The sequence below is a fragment of the Biomphalaria glabrata genome, chromosome 18 (assembly GCF_947242115.1).
Source record: "Biomphalaria glabrata chromosome 18, xgBioGlab47.1, whole genome shotgun sequence".
Taxonomy (NCBI): Eukaryota; Metazoa; Mollusca; class Gastropoda; family Planorbidae; genus Biomphalaria; species Biomphalaria glabrata.
The window spans coordinates 13,069,067-13,092,221 of record NC_074728.1 but is presented as its reverse complement, the minus strand read 5'-3'; the positions used below and the strand labels follow the sequence as shown (position 1 = coordinate 13,092,221).

General features: G+C 37.6%; 1 protein-coding gene across 2 annotated transcripts in view; it reads left to right on the top strand.

The window, feature by feature from the left end:
- Window positions 1-23,155, top strand: part of LOC106061922 (fasciclin-1-like) — a 139,860-nt gene that overhangs the window by 78,931 nt on the left and 37,774 nt on the right. For both annotated transcript variants that reach the window (XM_056017270.1, XM_056017271.1), the window contains exons 2-4: window positions 9,516-9,696; window positions 11,151-11,257; window positions 11,720-11,895. In XM_056017270.1, the coding sequence (XP_055873245.1) occupies window positions 9,516-9,696; window positions 11,151-11,257; window positions 11,720-11,895 (464 nt within the window). The remainder of the gene's footprint in view (window positions 1-9,515; window positions 9,697-11,150; window positions 11,258-11,719; window positions 11,896-23,155) is intronic.

Here is a 23,155-nt window from a genome sequence, read left to right as displayed (position 1 = left end):
GCGCGTAGAAAAGAGATATGAATTATCTTCCCTTTACTCATTTTACTCTAACGAGAGCTGCGCCCCTTGAATGGACACCCTCTCCATTCAAGCGCGCTCCATTGTTCTCGGCCGACGGTCGTATGTAAACAAACCGTCATGGTCGCTGACCCTCAGGTGTCTGCCTTTGTGCTTAGTGCTTTTCAGCACTGCACTTGCCTATTTATCGGATCACTCACCTGCCTATTTATTTGGCATTGTCTGCCTAGTCAACTGCTTTTTTGCAATTGAGTATCATCTCCCGCCTACGTGGATCTACTTAACTCTACTACTTGGCGCTATCGGCCTTGCCCGCCTATTCGACAGCCCACATGCCAACTTATTAGGTGTGACGTCCCTATAGACCCTGATCTGTGCGAAACGTCATAGCTACGCCAAACCCTCTGCAACTCACTGGACTTATCCTGTCAACTACGCTGCCCACGGCAGATCTGCTCTGCCCGCAGTAACCTTGTGCCCACGGTAGCCGACCACCCGCCCTACTGTGTCCACTACAGATATTAGAACTTTGAATTGAGACTCCACAAGAACTATATCACCGGCGTCCCTCTACCCGCTAGAGCGCCACCTCCAGCTGCAGAACCTCAAGCCAGGACACAGCCAGCTGCGACATCAACAGGACAACCAGCTAAGTTCAGAAGACAAAGTGACATACTCTCTTATTAAGTGCAAGAGTGATGATTACATATAGTATCAATTAGAGATAGATGCAAACCCTCCCCCTTTTTATTCTTTTATGTAAATATTTATGTAAATAAATATTCTTCAATTTAACTTTTGTATCTCTCTTTCATTGCTTGTCTCTTTGCGTCCCTGCTCCCGATTTATATGCTGACGGGTTGTTGCGTGATAGCTTTAAAAATAATCATCCCCTAGACATTAAACACGCCAAACACACGTCACTCTCCCCAACCTGTCACACAGTTCTTGTGGAGTCTGAATCCAAAGTTCTGATATCTGTAGTGGGCACAGTAGGGCGGGTGGCCGGCTACCGTGGGCATACGTGTACTGCGGGCAGAGCTGATCTGCTGTGGGCCGCGTAGTTAGCAGGATAAGTCCAGTGAGTTGCGGAGATCTGGCGGAGCTATGACGTCTCGCACAGACGCGAGGTCTATAGGGACGTCGTACCAAATAAGTTGACAGATGGGCTGTCGAATAGGCAGGCGAGTAGAGCCGATAGCGCCAGGTAGTATATCAGGTGCTGAATAACACTAAATAAAGTAGTTGATTGATGTGGAATAAGTAGGTGATCCAAACAAATAGTTGAGTAAATCCCAATAGGCAGGAGATGATACTCAATAACAAATAGGCAGTAGTGCAGTGCTGAATAGCACTAAGTACAAAGGCGGACACCTGACGGAGGCTGCTGTCAGGGTTCTTAATTATATATATATACTGCTGCTGCTATGCTCTGCTTGTCTCTTGTCTTGTGTTTAACTTGGCTCACTAGGGGTTTCTTGAATAGTAAATAATACTTGCTTGATAATTTCTTGGTTACTCAATTATGTCATCAATACTTGCTTAACTCAAATACGAACACTTAATATACATCAACTCTAACTCCTTATATTCATGAATATCAATAATACTTTAATACTTAATAAAGCACACAATTATATCACTCATATGAAATAGCAATACACAAAACACCAGTCCATCAACTTATAAATATATAAATGCATAAATACCTGTCCAGGAAGTAAACGTCCAACCTTCCTGGACCGGGAGCAAGACCTTACTGACTAACACATTCTCTCGCACATTCAACGAAGACTTAATCACTCAGTTCACAACACGTGCAACACTTCGCATTCATAACAAGGGGATATAACAATCATATCATAATATCAAACTAACATTCATTCTCGCTATACCTCTCCCTGACATCCCCCTCTCACGATATGACTGTTATTAGATAACAGTCATTCAAATATATACATAAATATACTTACATACACACTGTGTCATACACATACTTATATACATATATATAAAAAACTATATCTACACACAAATGTATATAATGTACATGAAAGTAAAATAGCCCTTATTAACCTAACAAAAGAAATATGTCCAGATATTTACAACAAAAGGAAAGAGAGAAAAGAATAAATGAGAAAAGAATAAATGAGAAAAAAAAATAGTGGCATGGAGAATTAAATTACAATTTGAAGTCGGCAAGCCTAGTCCTTTCCACGTTAATATTTAATATGTAAAACAGCAAACATACAAGAAAAGATCAACTCCTATGTATAGCAATAATATACGACAAGATACCATCTCTAATAGTTAAAGGCACGTTTCACATTGTATTGGGAAAAAAATGAATTCTAACAATTATAACTAATACAACTATGTTAAGTCTTGACAGTGTATCTGCTAGTAGACAATGGTCAGTGGTCAAACTGGATTGTGCAACCTCCTGGGTATCAGAGGTATCTGTCTAGGCGTTGGACACTCACGCTACTAATGAAGTAATGCTACTCTCTATGTGTCAGCTCTCTGCAGTTTACAGAAGGAAGCCATCTACTTGGTGCAACACACAGCAAGCTATTTCGGATGTACTGTTTAGATAAACACAATAACTATTAAGATTTGGTACAAAAAAAAAATTAAAATACATGAAGACGTACAATGCTGAATTTTCTCTATTGCCAAGTCGCACTCGGGAATTCAGGCGACCCTCGTGGACATTCCCCTTCTCAGCAACTGGGAGAGGGGAAACACTACGTCAAGATTTCTTTTTTCTTTTTCTTGGAAGTTTTAGGTACAAAAACATTTGTAGCCTATTGGGGTCTGGTTTAACTTTACCCCCAACAACAACTTGACAAACTTCTTTAAGACTTATTTTTCGTCTTCTGGGGATTTTTAGGTACAAAAACATTTGTGGCCAATTGGGGTCTGGTTTTACTTTACCAGTACCAACAACTTGATAAACTCCTTTTGTTAGGTTTAATCTCTTTAATGGTTTGTGTACTCTGTGAAATGGTCTCAGAACATGAATATTATTATTGTCAATAAACTGACAATCATTAAGTTCCTTATCAATGAGTTCCTTCGTAGTTACTTCACTAAACCGACAATCAATAAGTTCTTTAGTAGTTAACACATTTTCACTTTCTTCTCTTTTATATAGTATGTCACTGATATCATTTTCAATATAATGGCAGTCATTTAATTCCTTATTAGTTAAGACATTTTCAATTAATACTCCCTTATCTTCAATCTCTCTCATATCATTAATAATATAATTACAATCCTTTAGTTCCATATTGGTTAAGACATTTTCAATTACTTTTCCCTTTTCTATCTCACTGATATCATAAACAGTATAATTAGGCCTACAATCATTTAGTACCTTACTTGATAAGACATTCTCAATTTCTTCATTATCTTCTATTCCACTTATATTATTATCAATATCCTGACAGTTATTTTGTTCCTCATTAGTTAATATGTCATTTTCAATTTCTATTTTATAGTTCACATCTCCCTGTAATGACAGTTTTACTTCCAGTTCCATTTTCAACTTTACCACTTCTATTGCCTTTCTTTCTAATTCTAATTTTAATCTTTCTAGATCTAGTTTTTGTCGGTTTAAATCTTTTAATCTTTCTAGATCTAGTTTTTGTTGGTTTAAAACAAACTCTCGTAATTCATCACCCTCAATTCCAAACATGTGGGCCTGTTCTATTAATACCTCAATTGACCTAGGTTTAAACTCGTCCATGGTAATCACAAATAATAAGAAATATTACTGAATAAGCGTAAATTAATTTATAAAGGTTAAGTTAACAAATAAAATTGTTCAATTTACATAAGACAAATTATAAAAAATTCACCCTTTATCTCCCCTACTGAAAAGGCAATGTACACTCGACCCTGAATGCCCGATACAACAGACAAAAGAAAAACTCAACTTATCTGTGTCTGATGCCAGGAAAGAAATGACAACTCTTCCCACACGACGGTGTTACTTTTAGAATGTAGAACTTCTGGAGTGTCAGGTCGCTGTTCGGCCTCCTTGTAAACGCTTTATGACTCACAGCAGATTTAGAGAATGAAACAAATACAAAACAAAATTATTCAAACATTGATATGATATTAATAGTAATAATAATGGGAGCATACAAAAAAATGATTATCTAGTCAGGTAGTACAATAATGATCCAAAAGATACCAGATATACAAATAATCAAGTCAGTCCCATAGGTTAGACACAGTGATATAGGCACTTGCTATTTCCTTTACGTTCAACGATGACCAAGAGAGCATCGATGCGCTAAAGTCCAGTATAGTCCAACATCAATGTAACAAAGGTAGATAATTCAATATTACTTGAGTAATTGCATTCATGTACAATAATCCAATAGTAAGTGAATACTAGTAGTAGTAGTGTCTTTTTAAATGGCGATGTCCCTTTAATTGGCGATGTCTCTTTAAATGGCGATGTCCCTTTAAATGGCGATGTCTCTTTAAATGGCGATGTCTCTTTAAATGGTGATGTCTCTTTAAATGGCGATGTGTCTTTAAATGGTGATGTCTCTTTAAATGGCGATGTCTCTTTAAATGGCGATGTATCCAAATGGCGATGTCTCTTTAAATGGTGATGTCTCTTTAAATGGCGATGTCTTAAAATGGCGAAGTATCCAAATGGTGATGTCTCTTTAAATGGCGATGTCCCTTTAAATGGTGATGTCTCTTTAAATGGCGATGTATCCAAATGGTGATGTCTCTTAAAATGGCGATGTCCCTTTAAATGGTGATGTCTCTTTAAATTGCGATGTCCTTTTAAATGGCGATGTATCCAAATGGCGATGTCTCTTTAAATGGCGATGTCTCTTTAAATGGCGATGTCTCTTTCAATGGCGATGTATCCAAATGGCGATGTCTCTTTAAATGGCGATGTCTCTTCAAATGGCGATGTCCCTTTAAATGGCGATGTATCTTTAAATGGCGATGCCTCTTTAAATGGCGATGTCTCTTTAAATGGCGATGTCTCTTTAAATGGCGATGTCCCTTTAAATGGCGATGTATTGAAATGGCGATGTCTCTTTAAATGGTGATGTCTCTTTAAATGGCGATGTCTCTTTAAATAGCGATGTCTCTTTAAATGGCGATGTATCCAAATAGCGATGTCTCTTTAAATGGCGATGTCTCTTTAAATGGCGATGTCTCTATACATCGCGATGTCTCTTTAAATGGCGATGTCCCTTTAAATGGCGATGTATCTTTAAATGGCGATGTCTTTTTAAATGGCGATGTCTCTTTAAATGGCGATGTCCCTTTAAATGGCGATGTCTCTTTAAATGGTGATGTCTCTTTAAATGGCGATGTCTCTTTAAATGGCGATGTCTCTTTAAATGGCGATGTCTCTTTAAATGGCGATGTATCCAAATAGCGATGTCTCTTTAAATGGTGATGTCTCTTTAAATGGCGATGTCGCTTTAAATGGCGATGTCTCTTTAAATGGCGATGTCTCTTTAAATAGCGATGTATCCAAATAGCGATGTCTCTTTAAATGGTGATGTCTCTTTAAATGGCGATGTCGCTTTAAATGGCGATGTCTCTTTAAATGGCGATGTCTCTTTAAATGGCGATGTATCCAAATAGCGATGTCTCTTTAAATGGCGATGTCTCTCTAAATGGCGATGTCTCTTTAAATGGCGATGTCTCTTTAAATGGCGATGTCTCTTTAAATGGCGATGTATCCAAATAGCGATGTCTCTTTAAATGGCGATGTCTCTTTAAATGGCGATGTCTCTTTAAATGGCGATGTCTCTTTAAATGGCGATGTATCTTTAAATGGCATTGTATCGAAATGGCGATGTCTCTTTAAATGGTGATGTCTCTTTAAATGGCGATGTCTTTTTAAATGGCGATGTCTCTTTAAATGGCGATGTCTCTGTAAATGGCGATGTCTCTTTAAATGGCGATGTATCTAAATGGCGATGTCTCTTTAAATGGTGATGTCCCTTTAAATGGCGATGTCTTTTTAAATGGCTATGTCTCTCTAAATGGCGATGTCTCTTTAAATGGCGATGTCTTTCTAAATGGCGATGTCTCTTTAAATGGTGATGTCTCTTTAAATGGCGATGTCTCTTTAAATGGCGATGTCTCTTTAAATGGCGATGTCCCTTTAAATGGCGATGTCTCTTTAAATGGCGATGTCTCTTTAAATGGCGATGTCTCTTTAAATGGCGATGTCTCTTTAAATGGCGATGTCCTTTTAAATGGCGATGTCTTTTGAAATGGCGATGTCTCTTTAAATGGCGATGTCTCTTTAAATGGTGATGTCCCTTTAAATGGCGATGTCTCTCTAAATGGCGATGTCTCTTTAAATGGCGATGTATCCAAATGGCGATGTCTCTTTAAATGGCGATGTTTCTTTAAATGGCGATGTCTCTTTAAATGGCGATGTCTCTTTAAATGGCGATGTCTCTTTAAATGGCGATGTCTCTTTAAATGACGATGTCTCTTTAAATGGCTTGTATCCTAATGGCGATGTCTTTTTAAATGGCGATGTCTCTTTAAATGGCGATGTTTCTTTAAATGGTGATGTCTCTTTAAATGGCGATGTCTCTTTAAATGACGATGTCTCTTTAAATGGCGTTGTATCCAAATGGCGATGTCTCTTTAAATGGCGATGTCTCTTTAAATGGCGATGTTTCTTTAAATGGCGATGTCTCTTTAAATGGCGATGTCTCTTTAAATGGCGAAGTCTCTTTAAATGGCAATGTCTCTCTAAATGGCAATGTCTCTCTAAATGGCGATGTCGCTTTAAATGGCGATGTCTCTCTAAATGGCAATGTCTCTTTAAATGGCAATGTCTCTCTAAATGGCAATGTCTCTCTAAATGGCGATGTCGCTTTAAATGGCGATGTCTCTCTAAATGGCAATGTCTCTCTAAATGGCAATGTCTCTCTTAATGGCAATGTCTCTCTAAATGGCGATGTCGCTTTAAATGGCAATGTCTCTCTAAATGGCAATGTCTCTCTAAATGGCAATGTCTCTCTAAATGGCGATGTCTCTAAATCCAATAATCCAATAGTAAGTAAGTAGTAGTAGTAGTAGTAGTAGTAGTAATGTCTCATTAAATTTTGATGTCCCTTTAAATGGTGATTCTTCATTAAATGGTGATGTCTCTAAACGCAATAATCCAATAGTAAGTAAGTAGTAGTAGTGTCTCATTAAATGGTAATGTCTCTTTAAATGGTGATGTATCCAAATGGCGATGTCTCTCTAAATGGCGATGTCTCTTTAAATGGCGATGTCTCTAAATCCAATAATCCAATAGTAAGTAAGTAGTAGTAGTAGTAGTAGTGTCACATTAAATGGTGATGTCCCTTTAAATGGTGATTCCTCTTTAACTGGTGATGACATCCCGTGCTGAATTACAAGTTGTCAACAAAACTTCTGTGTGTAACAGTCACAATCGTGTGTAGAGGTAAACCAGTGAACAAAAAAAAATTGCAGGCTCTGGCTAGTTCAATGTCAATAATAATACTGATTAAAATAGTACACTGGTTAATACACTGGTGTTAAATAATACAGCGTGTCTTAAATCCACTCAAATATGTCAAGGTAGTGTCTCGTTTGGCTGATCGAAGCGACAAATGATAGATAACAGGTACAACGATACCTGCCCGGACGAAGCCTCCAGATGTCAGAGGTTCTTAATTATATATATATACTGCTGCTGCTATGCTCTGCTTGTCTCTTGTCTTGTGTTTAACTTGGCTCACTAGGGGTTTCTTGAATACTAAATAATACTTGCTTGATACTTTCTTGGTTACTCAATTATGTCATCAATACTTGCTTAACTCAAATACAAACACTTAATATACATCAACTCTAACTCCTTATATTCATGAATATCAATAATACTTTAATACTTAATAAAGCACACAATTATATCACTCATATGAAATAGCAATACACAAAACACCAGTCCATCAACTTATAAATATATAAATGCATAAATACCTGTCCAGGAAGTAAACGTCCAACCTTCCTGGACCGGGAGCAAGACCTTACTGACTAACACATTCTCTCGCACATTCAACGAAGACTTAATCACTCAGTTCACAACACGTGCAACACTTCGCATTCATAACAAGGGATATAACAATCATATCATAATATCAAACTAACATTCATTCTCGCTATACCTCTCCCTGACAGCTGCGGATAAACAAAGACAACTTAGGACATGTCTCTCATGCATCTTATTGATGCCCTCGACTGAGGTGCATTCGTCAGATTGGAAAATAGCTCTTGAGCACAATGGGGAGATGATGACAAATGGGATTTGGGAAAATAGATGGCTGATAGTAGCAATATAAAATGTACATAAAAGGGGAAATAATAATCTCAAATAAACATCATAAGTTGGAAGAGAAAGGGGGGGAGGGGTTTCAATGGGCGGTGGTCATCGACCATGACGGTTTGTTTACCTACGACCGTCGGCCGAGAACAATGGAGTGTGCTTAAATGGAGAGTGTCCGCCGAGATAAAGGAAATAAAATATGATGTACAAATATATACATGGTTGCATCAACGATCAATTGTGAAACGTAGCATTAATAGATTAATGCAATACATAACATATGGCTTGTTTATGTATTCTACTTACGACAGTGAGAAATACACAATGCACTAATTAAATATAAATGAAATAATAAAATACACATGATAATATCCAGTGAGATATATTCACAAAGTAATTAAGTGGAACTGTGAATAAGTTTGGCTTACCACCAGGTATTCCTCTAAGGGCAAGAATAAATGAAATAAACTAGACTCGACTGTTCAGCGAGGATGAGAAATGAAATCAGGGGTAGAAGGGGAAATAATAAAAATAAAATAAATAAATAATAATTAATGCTGTGATAAAATTGAGTTACTCTGACAGCAAGCTTTTGACTTGTCACACGTATGAATCCTGGTGAAGACTGGGATTTTCAACTTCGGAATCCCTGGGCGCCTCTGAGTCTACCCAGCTCTAATGGGTACCTGACATTAGTTGGGGAAAAGTAAAGGCGTTTGGTCGTTGTGCTGGCTACATGACACCATCGTTAACCGTAGGCCACAAAAACAGATGAACTTTACATCATCTGCCCTATAGACTACAAGGTCTGAAAGGGGAACTAATTAGGCCAGGTTCACATCTAACTTTGCATTCACTTGCACCTATCCTTTGATCTGCAGCACCATTGGGGCACTACACAAGATCTGTCAACCTTCTTTCTCCATTCTTATCTCTCATTTGTCTTTGATATAATTTCATTTGGATGTTCTTTCTGAAAATATTGAAGCCTGCCTGGGTGGACCACTTCTGGGGACTATTTTAAGTTTGTGTTTCCACTCAAACTGTCTTTGTAACCTTGTTTAACTTATTAGTATTTTCTTTGTTATCATAGGACTGAATAGTAAAAGATTTTATTTCATAAAATTTATATGTAACAATTTCTTAGTTCAAGGCAATCATCCAAGAAGCGTATCTGGAACAAACATTTCAAAGTACTCAAGCCTTGACTCTTTTTGTTTTCAATGACACAGCCTACTCTCTACTGCCTCCATCCAGACTTCTAAGTTTGTATGACAAGCAATCAGCTAATAATTTGGGGGCGAAAGAGTATGTCTACTCTTTTACATGTAAGTTAATTTATTTTAACAGGCCATTGGTTCTTCTTTATATGTATGTAGTACTTACATCAATTCTAATAAAGTGCTTGGAGAAAATGATTTTGAAACATCTACTGAAAGAAGTCAAAACACGTCTCGACCCGCACCAGTTCGCTTACAAACCGTCAAGAAGTACAGAAGATGCAATAATATTCATGTTGAATAGTCTATACCATCATCTTGATACTCAGAGACACTACGCCAGAGTATTATTCGTAGATTTTTCATCGGCATTCAACACCATCCAACCACATCTCATGATACAAAAACAATCTGAATTGAACCTTAGCAAAAATATACAAGTTTGAATTCTAAACTTTCTAATCAAACGCCCACAATATGCAAAATTGAAACGGGCATGTGTCAGGCACGAGAGAGCTTAGCACTGGACCGCCGCAGGGATGTGCCCTGTCACCAGTATTGTATACCATTTACACAAATGACATTCAGAGCCTATCAGCTGACAATCCCATCATAAAATTTACTGACGACACAGCAATCATTGGCCTTATTGCAGATGACGAAAATCTGTACCATTCAACAATTAACACCTTTTACTAATGGTGTATAGACAACTTTCTAATTTTGAATGTTCACAAAACTAAAGAAATGATTATTGATTTTAGGAAACATAAAGGCCATATTGCAGAAATTCAGATAAACAACTATACCGTACAACAAATACAAAAATATAAATACCTAGGTACAACAATCAACAACAAACTGAAATGAAATGAACACTGTCAAAACCTTTACACCAAAATCACCAACGACTCTTCTATCTTAAAAGCTACGAAAATTTAACATAGACAAAACAATAATTAAACTTTTCTATACAGCAACCATCAGCAGTCTAACTTTGCAATCACCTGCTGGTATGGTAATAATTCACTGGCACAAAGACTTAGACTAATTAAAAAAGCATCGTATATCACTTGAACACAGCTACCATCTCTTGAAGAGTTTTTTTCATGAAAGATGCCTTTCCAAAACACTCACGATTCTTAAAGACAACCTGCACCCATTAAACCACTGTTACATAAGATCTGAACAAAGTGGTCGTCTCCTTTCCATTAGGACTAGAACAGAAAGATTCCAAAACTCCTTTATCCCACTTTCGGTCAGAGTGTTACAAGATCATATGTCGTCATCGAGAAGTACATAGAAGTCTAATTCATAAAGCCCTGGTTGGGAATGTGTATGTGTTTCGTGTGTGAATGTTGTTCGAATTTTTCATCTATATTGTTATTGTGCAGTAGTTACGCTAAGGTTGTCAATTGTAGTCAAACTGAATTTTTTTAATCTTGTTTAAAATAAAGCAAATATATTTTTTATATATTTAAAATAAATCAAATACATTTTTATGTATTTAAATGTAACTTTTGTCTGTTACATATAATATACATTTTGACCAATTTTGTCAGTGCCATTGGCCATGGAGACATCAGCATTCAGTGATTCAGCTCCATTTACAACATATTCTGTTAGAAACAGGAAGGCTTTTCTAAACAATAAAGAACTTCGTATAGGGGTAAGTGAATTTTTTTCTTCTCAAATTCCTGTTGTTGACTGTGGCAAATAAGATGAATGAATGTTTTTCTGTCTGAGAAACAATATGTTTAGTGATGTCCTAAACATGTAGAGTTAAACAAAAATGTTAATTCAGATTTATATTTTGCCACTTAGTGCTATTTCAAATGATATCACCTCTTAATAACAATAATTCATAAAGTTTATGAGCAGCTAGAACATTAGTTGGGCATCTTTTATAATTGACTTGTAACAATTTAAGAAAAAAATCTTTTTAAAATAATGTATTAACTTGCTGTAGATTTATTAATGACACTTTTTTTTTATTGCAATGAATTGTTCCCAGAATAAAATAACACCAGTGGAGAGAACCTATTCTAACTGAACTGAAGACCAATTCAGGAGAGCATTACCCTGAGCAATTTAGGTTTTAATTATTTTTTTTATCTGTGTTAATTTCTAGAATGTTGCCAGTGGCATACCTGGACCTACAAAATACTTCATCAATGGCGCCATGTTGATAAAACCAAACATTCAAGCTGGGATGCATATTATTCATGTCATTAATCAAGTCCTGGACACGCCTTTGGAAGATAATGCCATTGCCTATGTGACAGGATACAACCCTTCTAAATTACAGTAAGGATTTTCTACATTCTGTTTAGTAAAAGTTTATAATATATAGATATAGATTTATATTTAAATTTTTATTGTAATTGGATTTTAAAAAAATGTATTGCCAGTGTTTTTTTTTTATTTGGGTATTACCTTTGTGAAGTGATCACTCCATATGTCCCCTAGCGAGTCATGTGCACCATACCATTTACTCTTCCAGACTGCAGTGACGCTGTCTGTGTCCAGTCCCTAAGGCTGTGATGCCTAAATAATTCTACCAGCATCTGATCACCTCTTTCATGATTAGTCATTTTTCTTTTCTAATACACATTTTTAATCACTTGTATAGTTTACGGGAATGCTAGAGCGGCCATTCTGAAAGTTTTTTCCTTCTGAAATGTTGTGGATCTAAGCAGGGGCGGACTGGCTATATGGGCATTCGGGCAAATGCCCTGTGTGCCGGTACACAATTTTGCCGGTAGGGAGACGCATGGATGCCAGTAAATTGTTTTAAGATTTTATAAAAGCAACATACTGAGCGTCATGTTTAAAAATATTTTTATACACTTTAAAGTCTGATACTACTCTAAAGCGTTGTGGTATACATCCGTATAGGCCTATAGTGCTTCTAGTAAACGTCAATTCCTTATACAGAGACCAACTACACGATAAACAAGAAACTTAAGGCCTTATTTCTTATAGAGATCGACGTTAGTGTACATTTATACGGATTAATCTATATTCTTCAGGTCGACTTCAGTCGTAGAACGACTATGGTTCATCTCGAACTTTCCTTCCCTATTTTGGAGAGACATTCCTGTCCACATATATCGCAGGTCAATGTGGCTTTCGCTTTGGTGGTAGAGAAGCTGGCCATTTTTCGTTTTGCACGTTTTTCTTCCAGAGCTGAGGCACATGTTTTTCACTGTCTACAGCTTTCTTGGTCACTATCTCTCTCCATCTAGTTCGGTCTAGCTAGGGCTACGTCAGTATCAATATTCACTGTTTTGAGGTCACGATTGATTACATCCACGTAACAGAGGTAAGGGCGACCAGTTTTTATTGTGTAGGTCGCGAGGTGCCCGTGAAGAATGACTTTCGGGATTCGATTGTCTGCCATTCGGATTTGGATGAATCTATAAAGGGACCAACAACAATATTCCAAGTCCTATAGATGGCATGTCCAGTCACAAACGAATTCTTATTGATCTTATTGATCACATGATCTCGAGTTGGCCCGCTACGAAGTCCTTCATAATTCACAATATATTATCTTGAACATCTTATTTTATCTTATATAATACAGACGTTACTTTAAAAAAAGAAGATGATTACGTCCTATAAGTAATGCATTCAGTCATGCATATTAACCAATTACTTAAATTCTGCCAAGTCATTGTTTTTTTTTGGTTAGCTCAGGCAACCCATTTCATGCTCTAATAGCAATAGGGAAGAAAGAGCATTTGTACAAATTTATCCTAGCATATGGAATGAGGAATCTTTGTCTTTCTGAGTATTTTATTAAATTTTGCTTTTGTATTTGAAGATTATGGTGCAGTGTTTTATTTATAATTGCTACTTTACTTTTGAGCCTTCTGTCCTGAAGGCTTTCTAAATTTAGTGATTATACTAAAGGTGTTACTCTAGTCAAATGTGAATATTCGTTTGTTATGAATCTCACTGCTCTATTTTGTGTCTGTTCCAGTTTCTTTATGTTTTCTTGAGTTGAGGGGTCCCAAACAGAGAATGCATATTCTATTATTGGCCTAACCAAGGTTAAATATCATTTTAGTTTTATGTTCTTATTTGATTTATAGAAATTTCTTTTAATAAACCCTAATGCTTTGTTTGATTTTTTTGATAGTTTCATCTACATTAGGATTCCATGACAGTTTTTCATTTATTATAGCACCTAGGTATTTTGCGGTTTTAGTCTGTTTTACTGGTTTACCATGAATAAGATAAGTGGAATAATTGTTTTAGTTTTTTGTAGCAATGCGTTTATTGGACTCTAAATGCTAAGGAATCGAAAAAGAAGGAGTAGAAAATAAATAAGATAAAAAGCAATTATTGCTGGAATCTTGAGCAAAAAAAAAATGTATAACAATTAATGTTTTCTCGCAAGCACTAGAGATTCACCAAACTTATGATGACAGCATTTCTGAATGAACAGGCTCAACGCCATAAGACGACAAAGACATATACTGAAGTCTAACTACTATCTTTTACTGAACGTTAGGATATCAAATTACCTTCAAACAAGTGGACATAATATGTTCTGTTGTGTGTGTAAGCCAGCTTTACGGTGCAGACTGTCAAACTAGGTTAAGTCAATTTGAAAGCAGCATATGTGAGTAAGGTAAAGTTCTCTTTCAGACCTTGCGATCCATAGGGCAGCCGATGTTAAGAATCTTTGATCAAAGATTAACAAGCAGGGTGTCAAGTGGCCAGCACAACAACCAACAGCCTTTACTTTCATCAACTAAAATCAGTCTTTTGAGGACAGGTATAATTGGATGCCCATCATATGGCGTACAATTTGTATAGAAATGCCCGGGACGATTTTAACACCCAGTCCGCCTCTGGATCTAAGTTGTTTTTATTATTCCTAATATTTTTAGCATAAGTGCAAGTAACTTTTTCATTTGGGTAATTTCCGATTTTAGCTGGCGTATTTACGTCTATAGGCAGCCCTGGCAACCATTGGCCAGATTTTTGCGACGTCTAACAGCTGAATCAATGCTTAAAAAAAATATTTCCAGGAGGAGATAACCTAAATGATTTTTAAAATCGCCAGCTTAAACCATATTCGAAGAGAGAGAAAATAAAACAGAATTAATAGCGCTGTAGAGCAGACTCACAGACCTATATAAATATCGCCAGCTTATAACTGATTTCAATAGAGAGAAAATAAACCAAATAGAAATAATATGAATATTAACTACTAGTCGACCGGCGGCGTAGCATACGCCGCTATTTTGCAGGGCCAACCTTAGGCCACTGCAACCTATGCGACCTCAGTGGGCCCAGCACTTTTATAGGACCAGATCATTAGGATCTGTCGATTTAAGTGGAGGTCCTGGAAATCTCCTGAAATTGCAAATATACGAAAAAGTCCTGGAAATATCCGGAAAATTATTTAAATCTTTTGAAAACTCATACAAATCTCCTGAAATATACAGACGAAAATTGTCAGAGTTGCAAAAATAAAAGAGTGATCTTTCCATGGTGTCCAAACTCTTGAGCGTGCTCTGTCGCCTCGATAGTTACTACAGAGTAGATTACTCCCCCCCCCCCTTTTTTTTACGTGAGGTAGAAATCTAAAAAAAAAGAGTGATATTGGAACAGTCCGGCCCTGCTTTTTTGTGACTACGTGTTCTCCCCCCCCCCTTTCCCTCTTGTTTTCTCGTGGACTATCCACAGAGTGATCTTTCCTTTACTCCTTACTACTTGACAAAACTCTTGAGGGAAGAAGAGAATTATATATATAGATACTGTATGACTTAGCTACACGCAAGGCTCTTAAAGTAATTCTGTACTTAGTAAAGAATGAATAAAATGCATAGACGAATTTATTTTCTAATACAAACTCTTAAATTTCACTTATTATTCGCTTCCCTACCCAAACTTGGCCCCGCGAAATCCCACAATGGTTAAGTCCGGCCCTGCTATTTACATATAGTAGATTATTTAGATTAGTTCCTAGTCCAAACCTCCCGCAAGACAAAGGGGGATGGATGGGAGCTGCCAGGGTTTGACACATTTAAAAGACAGTCAAGCGCGCAGCCAGTCATCCGTAGTGTGAATACTACTCTTGTTTTCTCGTGGACAGAAATACTTCTTACTACTCGACAAACTCTTGAGGGAAGAAAAGAATTATATATATAGATATTAGTATAAGTAGTACTTTTAAAAAGGAAAGGAGGGAGGAAGTAATAGATTATTATTCTTAAATTAGAAATTGCATCAATAACATGATAAAGCGTAAATCTGGGTACCCATTTTTATTTTGTTATAAAAATTGAATTTAAATAGATTTATACCATGATTTATACCTACATACAATGGAATTATTGTATAGACCTATGACGTTATATTTTTAATATTTTGATAAAGATTTAAGGTGCTGACAACTTGTAATATTTTTCATAAAACTGAAATGAATGTTTAATTTAAATAGATCTAAGCCTAAATCGATTGTAATGTTGTGTGTTATCAGACTTAAGCCTAAATCTAGTGTAATGTTGCATGTTATGAGGCTTGTTGCATAGTATCTAGAATGTGCCGGAGGATACACACAATAGAAAATATAGAAAATAATTTCATAAATATTTATTCATTTAATAGAAATATACCAGGTACAATGACTGTCTCTCAAATCTAGCCTCAAGAGTAAAGGAATGTGGCTCGATAGCCATGCTCACTGAAGCTGACTGATTGATTGAAGAAATGGGTGAAACTGCGTGAGCGGGCTGGGAAGGGGAAGGGGTGGGGGTCAGGTGGTGGTGTGAAACTGCGGAAGCGGACTGGGAGGAGGGTCAGGTGCGGTAGCGGGGGGTCTATACGTGGACAAACACGAGATACCCTTTGATCGGGAAACAATAGATTGACCATATAATGATGACGTCCAGGCGTGAATGTTACTGTAGCGGGTGCCAGATGCGTTGCGCAATCAGACTGGAACTCTGTTGCTGTAGGCCAATGAAGGTCATGCTTTGAAGTGACTGTGACAGGTGGGGAAATGTGACGTGTGTTTGGCGCGTTTAATGTCTAGGGGATGATTATTTTTAAAGCTATCACACACCAACCTATCAGCATATGAATCGGGAGCAGACACGCAACGAGACAAGCAATGAAAGATAGATACAAAAGTTAAATTGAAGAATATTTATTTACATAAATAAACATATAAGAATAAAAAGGGGGGGGGGTTGCATCTATCTCTAAATAATACTAGGTTTAATCATCACTCTTGCACTTAATAAGAGAGTATGTCACTTTGTCCTCTGACTTAGCTGGTTTTCCTGTTGATGTCGCAGCTGGTTGTGTTCGGGCTTGAGGTTCTGCAGCTGGAGGTGGCGCTCTAGCGGATAGAGGGACGCCGGTGATATAGTTCTTGTGGAGTCTCAATCCCAAGTTCTAATATCTGTATTGGGTACAGTAGGGCGGGTGGCCGGCTACCGTGGGCACAAGTGTACTGCGGGCAGAGCTGATCTGCCGTGGGAAGCGTAGTTGACAGGATACCTCCAGTGAGTTGCAGAGGGTTTGGCGTAGCTATGACGTCTCGCACAGATCGGAGTCTATAGGGACGTCGCACCTAAAAGTTGACAGGTGGGCTGTCGGATAGGCGGGCAATGCCGATAGCGCCAAGTAGTAGAGTTGAGTAGACACTAAACAGCAAATAGCAAATAGTTGAGTAGTGTCGAGTAGACACTAAGCGGCAAATAGGCAGACACCTGAGGGAGGCTGCGGATAAATAAAGACAAGTTAGGACATGTCTCTCATACATCTTATCGATGCCCTCGACTGAGGTGCATTCGTCAGATTGGTGAAATTGCTTTAGAGCACAATAGGGAGATGATGACAAATGGGATTGGGAAAATAGATGGCTGACAATAGCAATATAAAAATAAACATCAAAGGGAAAGTAATAATATAAAAATGTACATAAAAGGGGAAATAATAATCTCAAATAAACAACACAGGTGGATAGAGAAAGAAGGGGGGGTTGAATTGGGCGGTGGTCTGCGACCAAGACGGTTTGTTTACATATGACCGTCGATCGAGAACAAAGGAGCGCGCTTGTATGGAGAGGGTGTCCATTCAAGGGGCGCAACTCTCGTAGAGTAAAATGACTACAGGGGAGATAATTCATTACAGGGGAGATAATTCCTTACAGGGGGGGGGTGATTCATATCTCTTTACTTGACGCAGTATCAGTGCGCTAGTAAAATTATCAAGGCGGTCAACCGAGATAAAGGAAATAAAATAAGATGTACAAATATATACATGGTTGCATCAACGATCAATTGAGCAGCGTAGCATTAATAGATTAATGCAATTCATAAATACATACATAGGACATGTTTATGTTCTCTACTTACGCCAGTGAGAAATACACAATGCACTAATTAAATATAAATGAAATAATAAAATACACATGATAATATCCAGTGGAAATAGCACAAAAGTAATTAAAATGGAACTTGTGATTAAGTTCGGCTTACCACCAGGTATTCCTCTAGGAGGGAGAATAAATGATATAGTCCAGACTCGATAGCTCAGCTCGAATGAGAAAGAGAGAGTCTGACTTGATTTAATTTACCTCATATGCAGGCCTGGAAAATGTGGGCGGAAACAGGAAATGTCCTAGGCTTAGAATTATCTTTCACGTGGGTAAATTAGACTTAAGATGGGAGCGTCGAGAGGCGCTTTGACTCGAGTAATCTCCTAGATCAAAGAGAGACGTAGGAGAAAAGGGCGGAGGGGGGGGGAGGAGTGACTTGCATTCCACACAAGGTGGTGTCCACTGCGACTGTCAGACATCCTGCCGATAAGATCAAAGAGTCTGTGTGTATCTTTGCCCCGGTCAAGGGAAGATAAATCGAAAGACGTGGCCTAGCCATCTCCAATGTGGTCAACTAAGTCTAGCCTGGAGAGGAAAAGGTGGTGCGGGTGGAGAATTTAGGGGTAGGATGGGGAAATAATTAGAATAAAATAAATAAATAATGAAAAATAATAATTAATGCTGTGATAAATTTGAGTGACTCTGACAGCGAGTTTTTGACTTGTCACAGTGACTAACAGTGCTTGCTTACTGCATATGCAAAAAATGAGCGGGGTGAAAGACTGGCTAAAAGTTCACTATACTATATCTCTTTCATCATAGCAAAATTTTTTATTAATCGATATTTTCTTTTTATTTAATTACCTTCAGTAATCTAATTGCCATTGTTATAGCCTGCTAGTTCCATTGCTAAGTCTCTATTTTGTCAAAGACAGACATTGACTTTTAAGTCATGATTAAAATATGTTCACAGTGGACGTATTTGTGTCATTATTCATAGAAATTAAAAAAATATTTCTAATTTGACTTCAAAATTTTAGACTTATCTGAATATCAATATTAAACAGAATTTGACAAATTTATCATTCTGTTCTGCCTTCCCTTCCACAAGCACATCTTAAGTGTTAAGGTAGATGGGGATAAGGCGATTATATTTAATCATAATAATAATATTAATAATCTTTTATTGTCCTTATGAAAATTTGTCTTACAATTGTGCATTACACCAAACAAAAAACATTATAATTTTTAACTATAAATTTATAAATATAAATTTATCGTCATCACACCCGATCCGACTCTACATCTATCATCAGAATCTTTTGCTTTATAGTTTAAAGTGGGGTGTGGGCATAGGCGTAGCCAGGGGGGTTTGGGTGTTAAAACCCCCACCCCGAAATGAAATTCCCCCTTCAGGTGGTGAGATCGAAATTTAGTGCTTTGATTTTGTTTATTTTAGATGAGATTTTAATACTAAACCATCATTGCCCAAGCAAAGCCAAATGTTTTTGAGTTTAAAACTCCTTACCAGGGGGTTAAAACCCCTACCAGGGGTTTTGAATTTAAAACCCGCTACCAAGGGGTTTTGAATTAAATCCTCCTCTTCTATAAAACAAAACAAAAAAAATGCAAACGACAATCCCCAAATTCCAAGAGCACAGTTAAGGAAGAATTTAATATTAAAACCCCTCCAAAATTTACGACCAATCCCTTCTTCAATATAAAAAGCAAAATTACACACTCAAAATTTTGAAGGGGTTTTAAGTTTAACCCCTCCCCCTTCTTCAGTAAGGTTTGAAGCTAAAAAAATACCTCTTCAATATAAAAAAAAGCTTATTATGCACTCAAAATGTTATGAGCGTAGCTAAATGGGTTTTCACTAAGTTTTGACTTTAAAAACCCCTTCAGCGGGGTTTAAAGGTAAAAAAATACATCTTCATTGTAAAAAAAAAGAAAATTACGCATTCAAAATGTTATGCGCGTTGCCAAAAGGGGTTTTGAGTTTAAAACCCTTTCAGAGGGGTTTGATGCTAAAAAATACCTCTTCAATATAAAAAAAAAGAAAATTAACACTAAAATTATTCGAGCGTAGCCAAGCCAATTTGTGGTTTTAGTTTAAACTCCTCTTCTACAGATGGCTTTTTTTAAAGTTTAAAACCCCTCCAGGTGGTTTTGAGTTTAAAATCCCCTTACAGAGCGTTTTGAGGTGGAAAACCTCTATCTTCAATATTATTCTAAAGCAAACTACATTTACCAAATTCTATGACGTAGCTAAATGGGGTTTTGAATTTAAAAAAAAAAAAAAAACTCCAGAGATTTTTTAGTTTAAACCCCCCAACAGATGATTTTGACGATAAAACATCCCTTTTCGATATAAAATCTAAAGCAAACTACAGTCACCTAATTCCAAGAGCGTATTCAAGAGATGTTGCACATTTCTACCAGCGGCGACGGCTAGTAAGATTGTGATAGAGCGTCGCATGAGGTTTGCGGGACATGTTCTCCAACAAAAGTAATTGCGCATAATAAGAGTTGCGATGACATCCTATTAAGTAAACTACAACTTGGCGCCACACTTTCACGGAGGTCCTCAGAGCAGGTGAAAAGAGGCTTCAGACATTACCAGTGACAGATTTTTGTGGAAACAGCTTGAAGGCAAATGCACCGAAGGGTCTAAGTCAATAAGAATAGCACATTAGGTTTTTGAAACAAAAATTTTAGCAGGAAAATGCACTGTAGATATCTCAGAATATGCATTTTGTTGGCTTTCATTACCAGAAATAGTGCTTGGCTTCAGGGCCCGCGCTGGAGGAGCTCCTAACGCTCCCCCCAGACCTCCTTGCTGGCATTGGCGGGGAATCTACAATTTTTCTATTAACTTCAGGAAGAAATTCTAGGGCACAATGAACGTCTTCCGAAAGATTGAAGGGTCAGAATGTAATAAAGATTATGTACATGTTGTGTATTTATGTTTCCTTTTGTGTGTTGTGAACTGATCTGTTCTAGTGTGTCAAAATGTCATGGTGTCCAGGTCAGCTTGTGTGTGTGTGTGTACTGTGTTATGTGGACTGTTTTGTCATTCTTGTTCAATAAATCCTAGCTTCAAGACATGTCTTCCTGTAGTGTTTTATTAGGTCACTACAATTTATTGAACAAGAATCCTGTGGATTAATTGTGCTTCTAACCTTAAGTATGGATCGTTTTCTAAGACCTGAAAGATTGGAGGTGGATCCTAATGATCCGGACGCTCAAAGGATCTGGAAGCACTGGCTTCACACATTTGAAAAATTCGCATTAAAACTAGCTGTATCAGAAGGTGAGAAGTTTGATCTACTATGTAACGTTATCTCACATGCTGTGTACGAATTGATATCTGACTGTATTGACCTTGAATCTGCTGTAAACACACTAAACGGACTCTATGTGAAACAAACCAATGAGGTTTATGCTCGCTATCTTATATCCAATTGTAAACAGGAAACAGGACAGAGTGTTGACAGGTATATTCAAAAATTGAGATTGCTAGCTAAAGACTGCCATTTCAGAGCAGTCACTGCCCTCGAAAACCAGAACGAGGCCATCAGAGACGCATTCATTAGTGGCATGTCATCACCAAAGATTAGGCAGAGACTTTTAGAGTACTCATCTCTGGACCTCGCAAAGTCATTGGAGGTAGCTAGATCTCTTGAGATGGCACAGAAACATTCTGTGACATACAACTCTCAACAAGCCACTACTTTTCAAACACCACAAGCACAACAATCCACTACGTCGGAATTGCCACTTTGCTCTGCTGTAGAAGACACGATTGATTCGACACCCGTTACCATAGCTGCAGCTCAAGGCAAGTGCTACTTTTGTGGAGGTGCTATCCACTCTCGTAGCAAATGCTCCGCTAAAGATGCAATCTGCAATAAATGCGGTAAAAAGGGACACTACAAAAAGGTATGCAAATCAAAACTTTCTACAGTTTACAGACATAACTCTTGATTCAGCGGCGTATACAATACCAGCCGCCTCTTCGTTTTCTCTATCTCGTGCTGTAATGAAGATACAAGGTAACAACATTACCCTTGACGCCCTCATCGATACAGGTAGTTCGGACAGTTACATTTCTGCATCGGCTGTCAGAAAGTATAGATTCAAAACTTTTCACTCATCAAAACATATATCTATGGCCAACACGAACCTAACTGGTTATACTCGAGGCCATGTTAATGCTGACATTAAGAGTAAAGGCTACACTTATAAAGACTTCAAGCTACACATACATGACAACCTCTGTGAGGATGTTATTTTAGGCCATGACTTCCTTGAACAACATGAGAGTGTACAGATCACTTTTCAGGGGTCTAAACCAACAATGGTGTTAAATGGAATGAAAGCTGCTAATGTCGAACCCGCTCCTCTTTTCCAAAATATGCTTAAAGAGTGTCGACCTATCGCCACAAAATCCAGACGATATTCTGCAAACGACACTCTATTCATCAATTCAGAAGTTGAGAGACTCTTAAAAGATGGCATCATTGAGCCCTTGTCATCTCCAATAACAACTAACGAACGACACAAACGAAGAATGGTAGTGGACTACAGCCAAACTGTTAATCGGTTCACACTTCGGGATGCTTATCCCTTACCTCGCATTGATGATAAGGTCTCTCAAATAGCTAAATATGAAATATTTAGCACCCTTGATCTGCGCAACGCATACCATCAGATCCCCCTAAGGAAGACTGATCGCCCCTATACTGCCTTTGAAGCTGGAGGGAAATTATACCAATTCTGTAGGATACCCTTTGGAGTAACTAACGGGGTAGCCTGTTTTCAACGGACAATCAACAAGATCATAGAACAAGAGTCACTGGAGGGTACATATGCTTATATTGACAACATCACCATTTGTGGTAAGGACAGAGAAGAGCATGATAAAAATCTGCTTAAATTTCTTGGGGCTATAAAAAATATGGACTAACTCTTAATGAGGAAAAGTGTGCATACGCATCCTCAAGAACAAGATTACTAGGTTATGATGTCTCCCATAATGAGATAAAGCCAGACCCCGACAGACTACTGCCCTTGCGTCAACTTCTTCCACCCAAGAACCTAAATGCACAAAGGTCTATTCTCCTACTATGCCAACTGGATAGGACATTTCTCAGATAAGATCCATCCTTTGGTACACAACAGAACTTTCCCACTCCCTGAAAGAGTCAAAGA